This window comes from Stenella coeruleoalba (genome assembly GCF_951394435.1).
Source record: "Stenella coeruleoalba genome assembly, chromosome: 15".
NCBI classification, from domain to species: domain Eukaryota; kingdom Metazoa; phylum Chordata; class Mammalia; order Artiodactyla; family Delphinidae; genus Stenella; species Stenella coeruleoalba.
The window spans coordinates 29,653,554-29,668,728 of record NC_137161.1 but is presented as its reverse complement, the minus strand read 5'-3'; the positions used below and the strand labels follow the sequence as shown (position 1 = coordinate 29,668,728).

Genomic DNA, 15,175 nt, shown 5'->3' with positions numbered 1-15,175 from the left:
CTCTCTCTAGTTGTGGCACACGGGCTCTCTGATTGTGGCACGTGGGCTTAGTTGCCCCATGGCATGTGGGATTTTAGTTTCCCGACCAGGGATAGAACCCATGTCCCCTGCATTGCAAGACGGATTCTTAACCACTGGACCACCAGGGAAGTCCCTGGCATCTCTTCCTTTTATAAGGATACCAATCCTATGGATTAGGAGCCCACACTTTATGACCTCCTTTAACTTTAATTACCTTTTAAAGGCCCGGCCCTATCTCCACATATAGTCACATTGGGGATTACAGGTTCCATATGAATTTTGGGAGGATGTAATCAGTCCATAATAATGCAGGAATTTCTGAATTCCATAAAGGGATTTTCTTTCAGAATTATGAAGGTAATAGAGTTCTGTTATTACCTAATTAAATATCCTAGCATAAATTAGTTAGGTCTGTGCTTCCCAAAGGCTAACAGTGACAGGCCACAGAGAATCATTTAAGGATCTTTTTTAAAAGATACATTTCTCAGGCTATAGTAGTTCTCAGAACTACTGAATCAGAATCTCTAGGGTAGAACCCATAAGGCTCTGTTGGAAAAATATAAAGTAATATAATCACACTTGAAAATTTGAGAAATGAGGGGAAAAAAATAAGATTAACCATAATTCCTCTTCTTAGACATGACCCGTTAGTATCTCTTTTTTTTAATACATTGATTGATTGATTGCTGCGTTGAGTCTTTGTTGCTGCGCATGGGCTTTCTTTCGTTGCGGTGAGCGGGAGCTACTCCTCATTGCAGTGGGCAATCTCATTTGAGCAGGCTTCAATGAGTGGGCTTCTCATTGCGGTGGCTTCTCTTGTTGCAGAGCATGGGCTCTAGGCACGCAGGCTTCAGTAGTTGTGGCACATGGGCTTAGTTGCTCCATGGCATGTGGGACCTTCTTGGACCAGGGCTCAAACCCGTGTCCCCTGCGGACCAGGGTTTAAACCTGTGTCCCCTGCATTGGCAGGTGGATTCTTAACCACTGCACCACCAGGGAAGCCCCACACATTAGTATCTTAATGTGTATCTTTTTGTTGTTTTTTTTTAATTATACATATAGGTTTTGTGTAGCTGTAATTGTAGTGTGCATACAATTTTTGTGTGTGGGTTTTCTTTACGTTAGCAGCAAGTCAACCACATTCTCACGTGTTGGTGGATATGTATAGTCTTACTTTGCACTTGTTTGTGTTTCCATGCCAGCTGTGCTTAGCCATTGCCCTGGACCCTCATTCTAGACCCGTAGACATTTTGCTTAAACCAAAGTCACTGGTGCTCTACTTCAGGGACTGGTGTTGAGAGGTGCTTGGGCCCACATCAGGAGACTTGTTTAAGTCACAGGGCTGGTGGAATTGGGGCCTAATGGAGTCTACTGAAGGCAACAGCAGCACCATCCATGCACAGAGCAGGCCCTTCCCTAATCATGGGTCTCAGGCCTCCTGTCCAGGCCTTTCTATGAGTCAGAAGCCAGATAGCTTTGTACTGAACTCATGCCTTGAGGGTCTGTATAGGACAAGGCCAAGCAGGGGGTTGGCCTGAACCAGTGTTGGTACTGAGTGATGTTTGAATTAAGCTGGGTGAGGGAGGGAGTAAGGATATCTTTATATGTCTTTGGCCTCTATAAATCTTTGCCCTTAGTGTTGAGATGTGGAGGATTCTTGTCATACCTGGAAGTGGCCAAGCTGTTTGGCAGTGTCCCTGACGGGCACTTACCTACCTACCAGGACATACCCCTCTGCCATGGCCTGGTCAACAATCTTCAGGATACGTTGAACCTTGGAGCTGTCATTTTGTTATGTGTTGTTTCTCTTTTTCTTCTACCTTATTCAAATCTCTTACCTGCAATGCAGAGGTGTGGTGTGAGAGCCAAGGAGGAAATTGAAGGTGTTGGCAGTGTGATGTGGCACAATGGAAAGGCACCAGGCTGAGAGCAGACCTGAGTTCCTCTACAGGCCCTACTTGTTTCTTCTGTAAGATGAGAGTGTTAGACCAGATCATTTCTGTGTTCTTCCTGCTATCAAACTGTTGACGAGTCCAAGCTCGCTCTGCTCGCCACACAACAGGCCAATAAATCGGGAGACGAGGTGTTGAGGCAAGGAGTAGAGACTTTATTCGGCAGACCAAGAAGGTGGCCAAATAACCATCTTACCGGGGTTTGGATGCCAGTTTCTTTTATAGAATCAGAGGGAGAGGTGGTGAAGCAGTAAAGTAAAAAGGCCGTTTGTCTTGCAGAATATCTCCTGCACTGGGAAGGGGTTGTGTTAATTTCTTCTTTTCTGCAGCCATTCACAGGTGGGCAGGGTCAGGATGTCTCTCTGTGAGCTGAACAAAGGCCTTTTAGTTTAACAGTCAGGCAGAGGGTCAGGGTTCCCTGTGGCAGGCCATTGTGTATGCTTACAGCTATAGATAGTGATTATAATAATAACAAAAGCAATGAAAAGCAAAGGTTAAAGTAAAAGAAACAGAACCAACGTGGAGTCAGAATTTGCTCTTCCCTGTTACAAAACTCCTTTCGCCTTCCTTTACCTGTTACAAGATTCTCAGGCTTAAAAATAAACATATTCTTAGATAAGGCAGTTACTTGCCAAACCCCTCCCTTGCCTTTGAGGCCTTGTGGATGAGCCCCTTCTCTCTGTAATTTTCCTAATAAGACCCTGGGTCTCCTTCCCCTAAGGCAATGGTTCTCAACCGAGGGCAGTTCTACCACATTACTCCCACCAGTCCCTCCCCAACCCCCCATCCCCAGGGATGTTTGGCAGTGTCTGGAGACATTTTTGCTTGTCACAACTGAGGTTACTACTGAGAGGCCAGGAATGCTTCTCAACATCCTATAATGCACAGGGAAGACCTCTCAACAAAGAATTAGCTGGCCCAAAATGCAGAGATTGAGAAACCCTGCCCAAAAGGGAACCAGACTTGGATTTTCTGGGAATCTTCATGGCATTCCCTGTCTGGCAAAGAAAAAAACCTTCCTTTTTAAATAAATTTATTTATTAATTTTTTTTTTTTTTTTTTTTTTTTTGCGGTACGCGGGCCTCTCACCGTTGTGGCCTCTCCCGTTGTGGAGCAGAGGCTCCGGACGCGCAGGCTCAGCGGCCATGGCTCGCGGGCCCAGCCGCTCCGCGGCATGTGGGATCTTCCCGGACCGGGGCACGAACCCGTGTCCCCTGCATCGGCAGGTGGACTCTCAACCACTGCGCCACCAGGGAAGCCCTATTATTTATTTTTGGCTGTGTTGGGTCTTCATTGCTGCTCACTGGCTTTCTATAGTTGCGGCGATAAGGGGCTACTCTTCGCTGTGGTGTGTGGGCTTCTCATTGTGGTGGCTTCTCTTGTTGCCGAGCACGAGCTCTAGGCAGTCAGGCTTCAGTAGTTGTGGCACGCGGGCTCAGTAGTTGTGGCACGCGGGCTCAGTAGTTGTGGCTCGCAGGCTCAGTAGTTGTGGCTCACAGGCTCTAGAGTGCAGCATCAGTAGTTGTGGCCCACGGGCTTAGTTGCTCCGCGGCATGTGGGATCTTCCCGGACCAGGGCTCGAACCCGTGTCCCCTGCATTGGCAGGCGGATTCTTAACCACTGCGCCACTAGGGAAGTCCCAAGAAAAAAACCTTATAATGTCTTTGGGAAGTGTGAAGTCAGATAGGAAGCACAAAGTTGGGCAGGAGCAGGGGATGCTTCCCCTCAAAAGCATACTCTATTCTGTAGATCAGGTGAGCTATTTAGAAAGTGGTCTCCGGCTATTAATTTGCATTTAGAGACTGTCATACAGAGTGAAGTAACTCAGAGAAAAGCAAATATATATTAACACGTGTATGTGGAATCTAGAAAAATGGTACAGATGAACCCGTTTGCAAGGCAGAAAAAGAGACACAGACATAGAGAACAAACATATGGACATGAAGGCGGGGGTGGGGAAAGGTGGGGGATGAACTGGATGATTGGGATTGACATATATACACTAATATGTATAAAACAGATAACTAGGGCTTCCCTGGTGGCGCAGTGGTTAAGAATCTGCCTGCCAGTGCAGGGGACACGGGTTCAAGCCCTGGTCCAGGAAGATCCCACATGCCGCAGAGCAACTAAGCCCATGTGCCACAACTATTGAGCCTGTGCTCTAGAGCCCATGAGCCACAACTACTGAGCTTGCGAGCCACAACTAATGAGCCCATGTGCCACAACTACTGAAGCCTGCCCACCTAGGGCCCGTGCTCTGCAACAAGAGAAGCCACCACAATGAGAAGCCCGCACACTGCAGCGAAGAGTAGCCCCCACTCGCCGCAACTAGAGAAAGCCCGTGTGCAGCAACAAAGGCCCAACACAGTCAAAAATAAATAAATAAAATTAAAACAAAACAAAACAAAACAGGTAACTAATGAGAACCTGCTGTATAGCACAGGGAAGTCTACTCAGTGCTCTGTGGTGACCTAAATGGGAAGGAAATCCAAAAAAGAGGGGATATATGTATATGTATAGCTGATTCACTTCACTGTACAGCAGAAACTAACAGAACATTGTAAAGCAACTATACCCCAATTTAAAAAAAAATTTTTTTCATTTAAGTGGAGCGAGTCTTCTCTTCAATTGGATAATCTCTTTTGCCCCCTGAGGGGTCCCACCCTGAGGTTCCAGTAGCAGCCAGCCCTTAGCAGGCCTGGGGAGGAGACGACTTGAAGGTGTGCTGTGGTTGGTTCCTGGAAAAACAGCAAGTCTGTGTCATGATACCTTTCGGGTCCTCGTAGAGGGTCAGGGAGTCTACATAGTTTTCTTCTGTTGGATCACAAACAGGGAAGGTTGGTCTTTTGAGCAGAATTAAGAAAAGGTGGTTCTTATCATGGTTTAACAAGAGCAAAGTAAAAATTGGAACGGGGCATATAGCTTTTAAAAGGTCTAGAAATCAACAAGTTCTGTTATTATACTTTTCTCATTCTGTTTAAAAATCTGTTTCTTAGAGAATGTCATTTATGTGCACGCAGCTTTTGATGAAACCTTGTGATGCTGTAGTTAACCCTTATTTTTTGTTTTTAAAGTAGGCTCTTGTCACAGGTATATGCTGCTGTTATTGAGGCTGTTTTGGCTGCCATTGCATGTTATGCTAAAACTTCCAGTCTAACAAAGGTAATTTAAATACCGCATTTCTTTTTCCTTAGTAGTTATTTTAATGTGAAACTTTTTATCGATCTGTTTTTAATTTGGACACCTTATAGTACTTAATTTTGTGTGTGAACTTGGGCACCAAAGAGTTGCCTTTAGTGTGCTGAGCTTGTCTTATGAATGACAGCTAATCAGCACTTCTTTGTAGATATCTGGTTGTGTTAAAAAAAAATCATTCTGTAGTATATTGTTTTACTTAGCAGTTTTTTAAAAGTCTTTCAAAAGTTAAAAAATAAAGAAAAATATAGATTGTTCTGTGAATTTTAATAAAGTTAGATAAGTTGATTTTGAGCTACATAGTTTTATTTCCTATAATTCTGTGTTTTAAAAAATTAACTAAAGATTAGAAATTCTAACTTGTCTTTCCTAGACAGGCACATGTGTTCCCTTTCTCTGACCGTTTACTTCCTTGCTGTTTTGTGGTTAACCTGCTGTGCTGAGTTGGATTCTATATCTGACCCAGTGACAGATGAGAACGAGTTGGCTTGATGCCTCCCAGTGCCAATAGGACCTTTCCTGAAGCAAACCATTTGACATTGGAAAGGTTGTGTTGTAGATATCAAAGAGACTATCGCCTAGTCACCAGTTCCTTGTCACCAGTTCCTTGCCATCTTCCCTCCTCACTGAACTTGATTCCCCCTGTACTTGGGATTTCTCAGCCCTTTAGCTGAAAGCTTATGCAAAACAGTAGGTTATTCTTCAGTATCAGTTCTGCACCTTTGTTTTTTAACTGATTTTTTATAACTTTAGTTATTTGAATGTGCTTAGCATCTGGGCAGAAACACTGAGGGCAGTGATATCTTGAGGGGAGGAGAAAGCGCTTTTCCAGGCCTCACAATGGCACCGTCCCAGCTGGTTACAGGTCACCAGATCAGGTTCCAGTGCCCACCTGCCTGAATGAAGTGTTTTCATGTGAACCCAGACCGAAGAAAGCAGGCTCCTGTTTCCCCTAACAAGATGTTTTCACTTTAATCTATTGATGTATACAAAGTAGTCACTTAGAGGGGATGGGAAGTGTTCTCCTGGCCATATGTGAGAAGGGCCCTTCTAAGTGTATTCTTTCCTGCTGTGAAAGCTAATTGTCTCTGTTTTGTTACTGATTTTACAGGCCAAGGAGGTAGCTGAGCAGACCTTTGGATCTGGGTTAAATTCCTTTGAGTTGATGCAGTTTAAGGCAGCGCTACAGTAAGCAATAACTGATATTGTCTATAAAAGCTTTTCTTTAATGTTTGTGTTTTAAAAACCCTTTTCTCCTTTGTATTTGATATTCTGTCTCCCCTTTGAGAAATGTTCCAGTAAATCAATAAGATATGTGAAGGAGAGTCATTCATGATCAGGGTTTTATTTGAGAGGCCAAGGAGCCAAGGATGGAGGAACTGTTTGAGAGTCAGACACACTGCCTGAGGCTGGAATGGGAAGCAGATCAGTATTAGAACTGACAGACCTGGGTTCAGAGGTTAGAAAGATGAAGCTGGGGACATGAGTGGTGAGGTTTGTTAGGATTAGGGGCCCTGGGCACATGAAGATGGTCACTGCTTAGAAGAGAGTTGCCCTGAGCCTCATCTGCCTCTCAGATGGTAGAAACCCCTGAGCCTGGCTATGTCTCAGGGTCTAGAAGGTCTGGGAATTTGGCTTCCTGGCAGTCTTCCCATCACACATGTCCTGGCATATCACAGTGGATCTCTGTGTAGTCTTTGTCCATAGCTAAACCTTCTTGAACGCAGTCCACTCAAGCTTCTGTCCCATATGAGGACAACTTGGTGTACTTTTTTGTGAAGGAGACAAAAGACACCAATACCAGAGAGTTTCTTTAAGGACACTTCTGGGATGTGCCCTGTGGTACCTCAGTTCCATACCCCACATTTTCTTACATCTGCAGCCCTGGGTAGTGAGAAGGAACATTTGGAAAACTAAGTTAGTTAATGATCTAACAAGAAGAATTCTATTGCTATAGCTCCAGGAGTGTAGGAAAGAACCAGAACTCTTTGGTGCAAAGCTGTAGGCTTGCTTCAGGTTTCTTTTCCTTTCTTCTGGGTCTTCTGAATCTTGTAGCTCTGACCACGAGAGGGGAGGGCTAGAGGAAATTTGGTCCCTTAAGGCTGTGTGCTGACCTGAACTGTCTGTTCCTGGCAGACCTGAGTTTAAGGAAGCTTCTTTGCTTTCCAGCTGTGTGACCTTGGGCAAGATAGGGTGCTCTCTGTGCATCTGTTTCATCATCTTCCTGCCCTGTAGAGTGATTGGGCAAGTGAATGGGAGCTGCTGTCTCAGTGGGTTCTCCTCTCCTATCATCGGCATGGCTGACAAAGTCATTCCATTCCTCCTGTCCTCGGGGCCTTGCCTAGCCCACTCTGCCTTTCTAGGGCAGGCCACACTCTCAATCCCATGGCCTCCTGTGCATGGGGTGTACCACCCTGGCTGGAGGAAAGAACAAGGAGAGAATACATTCCAGGCAATAGGAGGAGAGTCTTCCAGGGCCAGCCCTCCACCCAAGAGCCCCACTTCCTTCTCTTCACATGGTCACTTCCCTCAAACTGCACCAAATTAGCAAATCTTCTCCCAAGAGGGACACGGAAAGTTAGCATATGACTGACTAGTACTTGTTAAGGCAAAAAAATTAAATTTAATTCAATTTAGAAACTTTCTTTTACAAAAAGAGTTGATGCCAAAAGGGTTTTCTGGTTATTCCTCAGTTCTGAAGGCCTGACCATGCCCATTATTACATAGCAGTTGACTGTGAGTAGCAGTCTGACTCCGACCAGGGCTGGCAGCTTGACTTCAAAGGTGGTGAAGAGGAGGAGGAGCAGGAGAATATGTCAAGCTGTGGGCCAGAGGCCTGGGGCAAGTAGAGGTTTACTCTCAATCTGCCATGGATGGCAATCACATAGTTCTCTCCTGCTCTGTCCAAGAGTCAAGATAGCCCTGAGAATCTGCACAGAGGCAGGGCCGTGACTGGAGTCAGACACTGACCCCATGTTTGCTGATGGCATGATACCCTAAGGCAGGTAAGGACGACGCACAACTCACTGGTGGCTGTGAGAGCCCAGCACAGGTGCATTGCAGTGGCAGGTGTCTGGGGAGGATGCCAACACAGTGGTCACAAAAGCAGACTGACTTTTGTTTTATTTTGTTTTGGGTCTACAGCTCCAAGATGGCTTTTCATATACATGCTGTGAATAATCAGGGAAGGTAAGTATATGTTTATGGTGTGTCCTCACTGGGGGCAAGTTTTAGGAGCAAAATGAAGAGCAACTACCTTGTAACTGCTGGCATGGATGATCTTTTCACCCTTCTACACCTGGCAGTGGCATCACTCCAGGGCTGGGCTTGGAGGTGGCTGTGCTCAGCTGAGGCCCTTTGCCCTGAATGCTTTCCACTGAAAGACTAGGGTGGGTTGGGGGCTGAACCTAGTTCCCTCCAAGTGGAATTCTGCATACATGCAACCCAGTGTTTTGAAAATCCCTGAGAGAGATCTGAGTGTGAGTTGCTTCCAAGTTGAAAAAAAGAGAACACTGTAAATTTAATATATGTCTCTCCCATCAATTTCCTCTTGTAGAATTGTGCCTCTGGACAGTGAAGATAGCTTATACTTTGTGAAGACGGTAAGCAGAGCTGTTACAGGTCAGCTGGCAGGGAATGGCCTGTAGAGGACCATCTACAAGGGGTGAGGTAGGAGTGGGTGGGAGTCTTAGGCAGCCCACCCCTTACCTGAGAAAACTAGTCTACTTTCAGGACTGTTCCAGCTGCAGTGGTGGTGAGCCTGTGCTTTCTGAGGGTGTCCAGCAGCTGTACAAGGCTTACCACATCCACACTCCCATGTCTAGGTGCCCCTTGGGTGCAGAGTCTTAGCTGGGGAAGGGGGGGGTGAGGGTGTGGGGGTGGTAGACACCTCTTCCTGAGATTAGGAAGGCTTCCTCCAAGTGGCTGAGGTTTCTCTGACCTCACATGGAAATGGGAGCTGATGACAAGCCTACCTCAACACAGACCAAGTTTTCAGTGGCTTCTCTGTGTTCCAAGGCCTGTGTTGATGCCCTTTTTTTAAAAAAAATTAATTAATTAATTTATTTATTTATGGCTGCATTGGGTCTTCGTTGCTGCCCGCGAGCTTTCTCTAGTTGGGGCGAGCGAGGGCTGCTCTTCATTGCGGTGCACGGGCTTCTCATTGCGGTGGCTTCTCTTGTTGTGGAGCACAGGCTCTAGGCACGCTGGCTTCAGTAGTTGTGGCGCGTGGGCTCAATAGTTGTGGCTCGTGGGCTCTAGAGCATAGACTCAGTAGTTACACGGGCTTAGTTGCTCCGCAGCATGTGGGATCTTCCTGGACCAGGGCTTGAACCCGTGTCCCCTGCATTGGCAGGCAGATTCTTAACCACTGCCCCACCAGGGGAAGTCCTTATGCCCTTATTTAACAGGCGCTTATGAAAATAAAAACAAACTAACGTTAAAAAAAAAAAAAACTGGGCCTGAGGCTCCTATGAAGTGGGATAGTGAGAACAGAGCTTTCTGACCTATGTGCTGAAGGCAGAACTAATGGGCCAAGGGAATGGGTGTAGAGGTGCAGAAATATTGGTCCCTGAGGTGAGCTGGCGTGGTCTTGGGGAGCCAGGGTTTCTAAACCAGTTGCTTCCAGCCACATCCAAATCCTCTGTTTACCCCAGTGTATCCTGATATGAAGAAAATTGGCAAGCAATGCATAAGAGGATGGTGGACATCCAGCCAAGATTCTGGTTGTAGTATATATGGGTACAAGTTGTACCTTCAGTCCATTCTGTGGCTACTGCCTGAACCTTAATTTCAGTGAGCTTTTGGTCATAGGGAAGTGGGTGGGCAGATGTGGATGACTTGGTGCAAATGCATGCCCACTGCCATCACCAGGGGACAAGCATAGTGTTATCTCATCTACAGAGAGTGATACAACATGGGTAATTTTTTAAGGTTGTGAGTAGTTTCTGTATATATAACATACCTGCTCCCTGTTTCTGTCAGTATTTTGTGGTGATGTTCTTTTAGAGCTAATGGAGACTTTTTTGTGACATTATTAAGACACTGGGAAATATTTTCTGATATTTAGGTAATAATACTTTGTCTCCTTGCTGGACTTTAGTTTCCCTGACTTCTCTTCTTAGACTCTCGTGCAGTGCTCTGGAAGATGCTTTGCACTGGAGTAGGTGATTAGCAGTCCAGTAGAATCATACTACTGTGTTAAGTACACATTCAGCAGCAGCTAATGAAATAGGAAAGAAAAGATAGGATGTTGGTGCTTTCTGTCCAAATCCTATCCTCCCTTCCAGGCAAAGATGAAGTTCTGTCTCCTCCTCCAAGCCTACCCTACTGATTTCTCCCTACAAGTACTGTATTCCTATAGGAATACATAATTAGGGAATAAATTACATAAATTAGGGAGTAATTCTATAGTAATGTGTCACATGATGACTTCTATGTAAGAATGCTCTTGTCTCTCCAGCTATACTTTATAGGTTTCCTGAAGATAGGAACGATGCTTCATATTTTTTCTCTCCCCATGCCACATGTGGGAAGTACATAGCAAGTGTCTAAAAAATACTACATGTATTCTTTTTAATGTCCTCTCTCCCCTTCCTCAACACCAGAGGCCAAATAGGGAAGTGGGGGATTAGGAAACCACAGGATTTGTCTTCCTAATTGATTTGGGAACCTAACTGATCATTGTCACTTAAGAGGAACCATGTAGCCCAGGAAGGTTCTGTGTCTTCAGATATTAAAAATTCTTTGAAACAAATTTAGATAAACCTTCCAGTTGTCATGCCTAATGAGAAAGTTAACTGAAATATAAAGCCTGTCTGTCACTTTGTACATTCCTTTATCACAACGACATGGATGATTAAGGACTTTAACTATGGTTTTTTTCCTTTCAACTCTTCTGCCATCTTTTTGTTTTCTTCTTTATAAATTTATTTATTTTTTATTTATTTATTTTTGGCCGCGTTGGGTCTTCATTGCTGCGCGGGCTTTCTCTAGTTGCGAAGAGCGGGGGCTACTCTTCATCGTGGTGCTGCACGGGCTTCTCATTGCAGTGGCTTCTCTTGTTGCAGAGCTCAGGCTGTAGGCGCACAGGCTTCAGTAGTTGTGACACATGGGCTTAGTTGCTCTGCGGCATGTGGGATCTTCCCAGACGAGGGCTCGAACCCGTGTCCCCTGCATTTGCAGGCAGATTCTTAACCACTGCACCACCAGGGAAGTCCCCTGCCATCTATTTGAGAATCTAACAGTCCCTTCAAGAGGCCTAGGTCTTTTGTCTCTGTACTGAGGATAAAGCAGGGATCCCATATGAGGACAACTAGGTGTGAAAATGAGCTCTGGCTTTAGGAGCTCTGTACCTGGCCATTCAGCATCGTCAGGCCAGGAAGGCCAGGAAGTGCTCATCGTGCAGCTTATCCTATGTCCTTCACCAGATCTTCACGGTCATCTCAAACTCTAACTCTGGCTTGTACCAATTTCTGCATTTCCTCTGCTAGATTCATCTCAGAATTATGTCATTTTCAGTGGTTTTTAACTAAATTATAGCCTTCTTACCAGCCATTCAGGAGCTTTCTCTGGGTTGCTCTAGTTTTTTTCTGGCCTGCTGAAGCCTCTATTTTTATTTGTGTTGGCCATTAAAGCTCGAACAGCTTTCTTTTAATTTTTTGGTACTGAAAGGAGCATTTGCATGTTTTGGCAGGTATCCAGAAATATCCATGAAGACATGTATCCCCCTTTCCAGATTTGTTCAGAACTCGAGCCCAAACCAAAGAAGGAGTGGATGAACATGTAGACACACTGGGATGTGACACTGGTCATGATTAAGAAGGAAGGCTGTTGCATTGCCATTTAGGGAGGATAAGCAATTTGAGGGAATTTACAGAAACTTAAAGATATTCTTCATCTAGCCCAAGTCTGCCTCTGACCAAGGAGCAAAAGCCTGGGTGATCCTGAAGTCCTCTCCCAGTTTGAGATGTATTTCAAGATATACTTGAGTTTTCCTTAGAAATTCTCCAGTATTCTTTTGCCATGTGCCTTAGTATTTTGTGGTCTGTTTCTTATGGATTTTTCCCTGTATGTTTAGGACTGACAATTGGACTAGCTCTGGTTTCTTATTTGATACAGGCTTGTATGACCATCTATGACATTCCTGACTTGCTGGGAGGAAGTGGGTGCTTAGGATCTGTGGTCTTCTCAGAATCATTTTTGACATCTCAGATCTTGGTTAAAGAAAAGGGTAAGTGTATGTCATCTTTGGAAAGCAAAACTTGAACTTGTTTATATGTATATATATATTTTTGGCAAAATAAACCATAAACTAAATCAAAAGACCAGCAATAAACTGGTGAAAAGATTAGAATACTTAAAATAAACAAAGGGTATATTTCCTAATTTATGAAGAGCTTTTATAAATTGATAAGAAAAAGACAAGCTACCCCGTGGTAAATGGGCAAAAAATATGAGCAGGCAGTTTACCAGAGTGGAAAACAAAAAAAAAATTTTAATATTTTAAAAATATATATATTTTAATGTTTATACATACACAGACACACATAATTGACCCCTGAACACAGGTTTAAACTACACAGGTCCACGTATACACAAATTTTTTTCAGTAAGTACATACTACAGAACTACATGTTCCATGGTTGGTTGAATCCGTGGATGTGAACTGTGGATACAGAGGGCTGACTGTAAAGTTACACATGGATTTTCAACTGTGCAGAGGATCAGTACCCCTAGCCCTCACATTGTTCAAGGGTCCACTGTATGTATATGTATATATATATATATGAATATGTACAGCCTTACTAGTAGTCAGGAAAAAAGCAATTTGAAATAATAATTAGCAAATTATGTTAGCAAAAATAATTTTTTTTTTACCCATTATGTTAGCAAAAAATTCTAGAGAATGATAATATCCAGTGCTAGTAGGATGAGCTTGATAATGTTTTGTTTGGTTTTTAATATGTACATCTGTACTACCTTGACAAAAATTAAAAGTGTAGATAAAATGGACTCTTTATTTAAATATGTATTTCTATTTGGTGTAAAAAGAACAGAGTTAATCACATGGGGAAGCCTTTCTCCATCCCCTCATTAGACTCCCTGTACCCAGATGAGGAGGTTTTCATTTTCTGAAGGCCTCAGACTCTGTATACTAATAAGAGGAGCCCTCACTCCTGAGAAGGGGAAGCAGTCTGGGGCCTGCAAGGTGGGCTCTGGTGGTGGGCAGTAACCGGCATATCTATGGTCTTCCTGCAGATGGCACTGTTACCACAGAAACCAGCTTCATAATCCTGACAGCTGCCATACCCAGATTCTGCTCCTGGCTGGTTAGTGTCATTCATCAGGTGAAAGTGGACATAAACGTGGAGAAACTGGGGAGAACGTTTAAGAAAGAGCCTCTTCATTGGGTCCTGGTGGGATGTCAGATCCTTACCTAGCCACTTTTCAGGAATAGAAGTTTTTATCTCTGCTCTTTTTCTTTATACAGACGAATCTAGTTTCTTTAACTTTCTTATAATCTTGGAAAAGTTCCAAAAGAAAGGAACTCAGTTATCTGGGTCCTGTTAAATTGTGAAAGGGAAAAATTAACACCCTCATTTTACAGATGAGGAGACTGAGGTTTAGAAATTGACCAACCTGTCCAAGGTCACAGGGAAAGTGAGAAGTGGATCATGTGCTCCCTTTTCTGGTCAGAATAGTTGCTGCTGAATTTTTACAACCACGTCTCTACATGTGGAATCGTCCCATCTTCATCTGTGGGACTTGATCTGAAACTCTGGTGCCTTGGGACACAGAAAATATGACAGCAGTGAGTCTAGTAATGGTCTGAGTACCTATTTCAGAATCTGTTTATATTCTGTTTCTACAATCCTGACATGAATAGAGGAGAGCAAGAGTCATCCTCTAATGTGAACATGTTTAAATGAGAACACATTCAAAATACTTTAAAATGTTCTCTTTCCTTCACCCCTAAAAATAGTTTTCTCCGAAGTGAAATGTAAGTGGAGACTAACATATCCTCTCCACATATCGTAGGCTCATTTAGCTGGACTTTAGGTCCCCATGAGAGAGCCCATCATGGCCTGGTGCTCTGAGCTTTGTGACCAGCAGCCAGCTCTGCCAGCCATCAGGGCCTGAGAACACTGGATTTGGTGGAGGGACTGCTCTCTTAGAAATATGTGAACACAAGGGAGACCTAGCAGAGTTTTGCCTTTGAAGTAGTAAACTGAAAATCTGCACTCCTTTTGGACACAGGTAGAAGATATAGAAGTAAAATTTTCTGAGAAAACCCAGCAATCGGTTATGGTAAGCAGCCTTCTTATTCTTAATGTTAACATCATATCAAAATGAAATGTAAACAGTTTATAAAACAACTTAAAATATTTCCTCTTACTGCTAATCTAAATGTTCTGTACCTTCTTGTCTCAATTCCTTTTTGTATTCTTCCCCTTCCCAGTAGAGCTCTAGAAATAACCATGTATGAGGTACAAACTAGAGGGATTCTTTCTGCCACTTAAACCTTTAGGTGTTTTTTCAAAATCTCCCAGTACTTTTAAAAGCAAATCTCAGGGACTTGCCTAGCTGTCCAGTGGTTAAGACTTCCCGCTTCCAGTGAAGGGGATGCGGGTTCAATCCCTGGTCGGGGAACTAAGATCCCACATGCCACGTGGTGTGGCATAAATAAATTACATACATGCAGATCTCAAATTGGCCTAGACATGTAGAGCTAAGAGGTCAAGGCTTTAGGCCAAGGAGAAGCTGCCTCTTTTATCAGAGGATATAAATCTACGGGAACATGAACAAGCATTGTAGACCATGGTGCCTAGACTCAGAGAGGACCTTAACATTCTTTTTCTCAGCACGAGTCACGAATACCAGTAACATGGCAAAGAGCCAAGCAGTGCCAAAGGCCATGAAAGAAGCTGGGTAAATCTGAGGCTGACTTAGCAGCCTCTGTAGATGGACTAACTTGGGCAGGACTTTTGATTCTCTGAATGTTTATG

At 44.0% G+C, this 15,175-nt stretch overlaps 1 protein-coding gene across 5 annotated transcripts in view; it reads left to right on the top strand.

The window, feature by feature from the left end:
• The window catches only part of DNAAF9 (dynein axonemal assembly factor 9), a 149,414-nt gene that overhangs the window by 75,063 nt on the left and 59,176 nt on the right, over positions 1–15,175 (top strand). For 4 of the 5 annotated variants that reach the window (XM_079946548.1, XM_079946546.1, XM_079946544.1 and 1 more), the window contains 7 exons: positions 5,048–5,135; positions 6,280–6,356; positions 8,313–8,357; positions 8,725–8,770; positions 12,288–12,399; positions 13,428–13,498; positions 14,427–14,477. In XM_079946548.1, coding sequence (XP_079802674.1) covers positions 5,048–5,135; positions 6,280–6,356; positions 8,313–8,357; positions 8,725–8,770; positions 12,288–12,399; positions 13,428–13,498; positions 14,427–14,477 — 490 coding nt within the window. The remainder of the gene's footprint in view (positions 1–5,047; positions 5,136–6,279; positions 6,357–8,312; positions 8,358–8,724; positions 8,771–12,287; positions 12,400–13,427; positions 13,499–14,426; positions 14,478–15,175) is intronic. The other variant, XM_079946545.1, reaches the window with a different exon arrangement.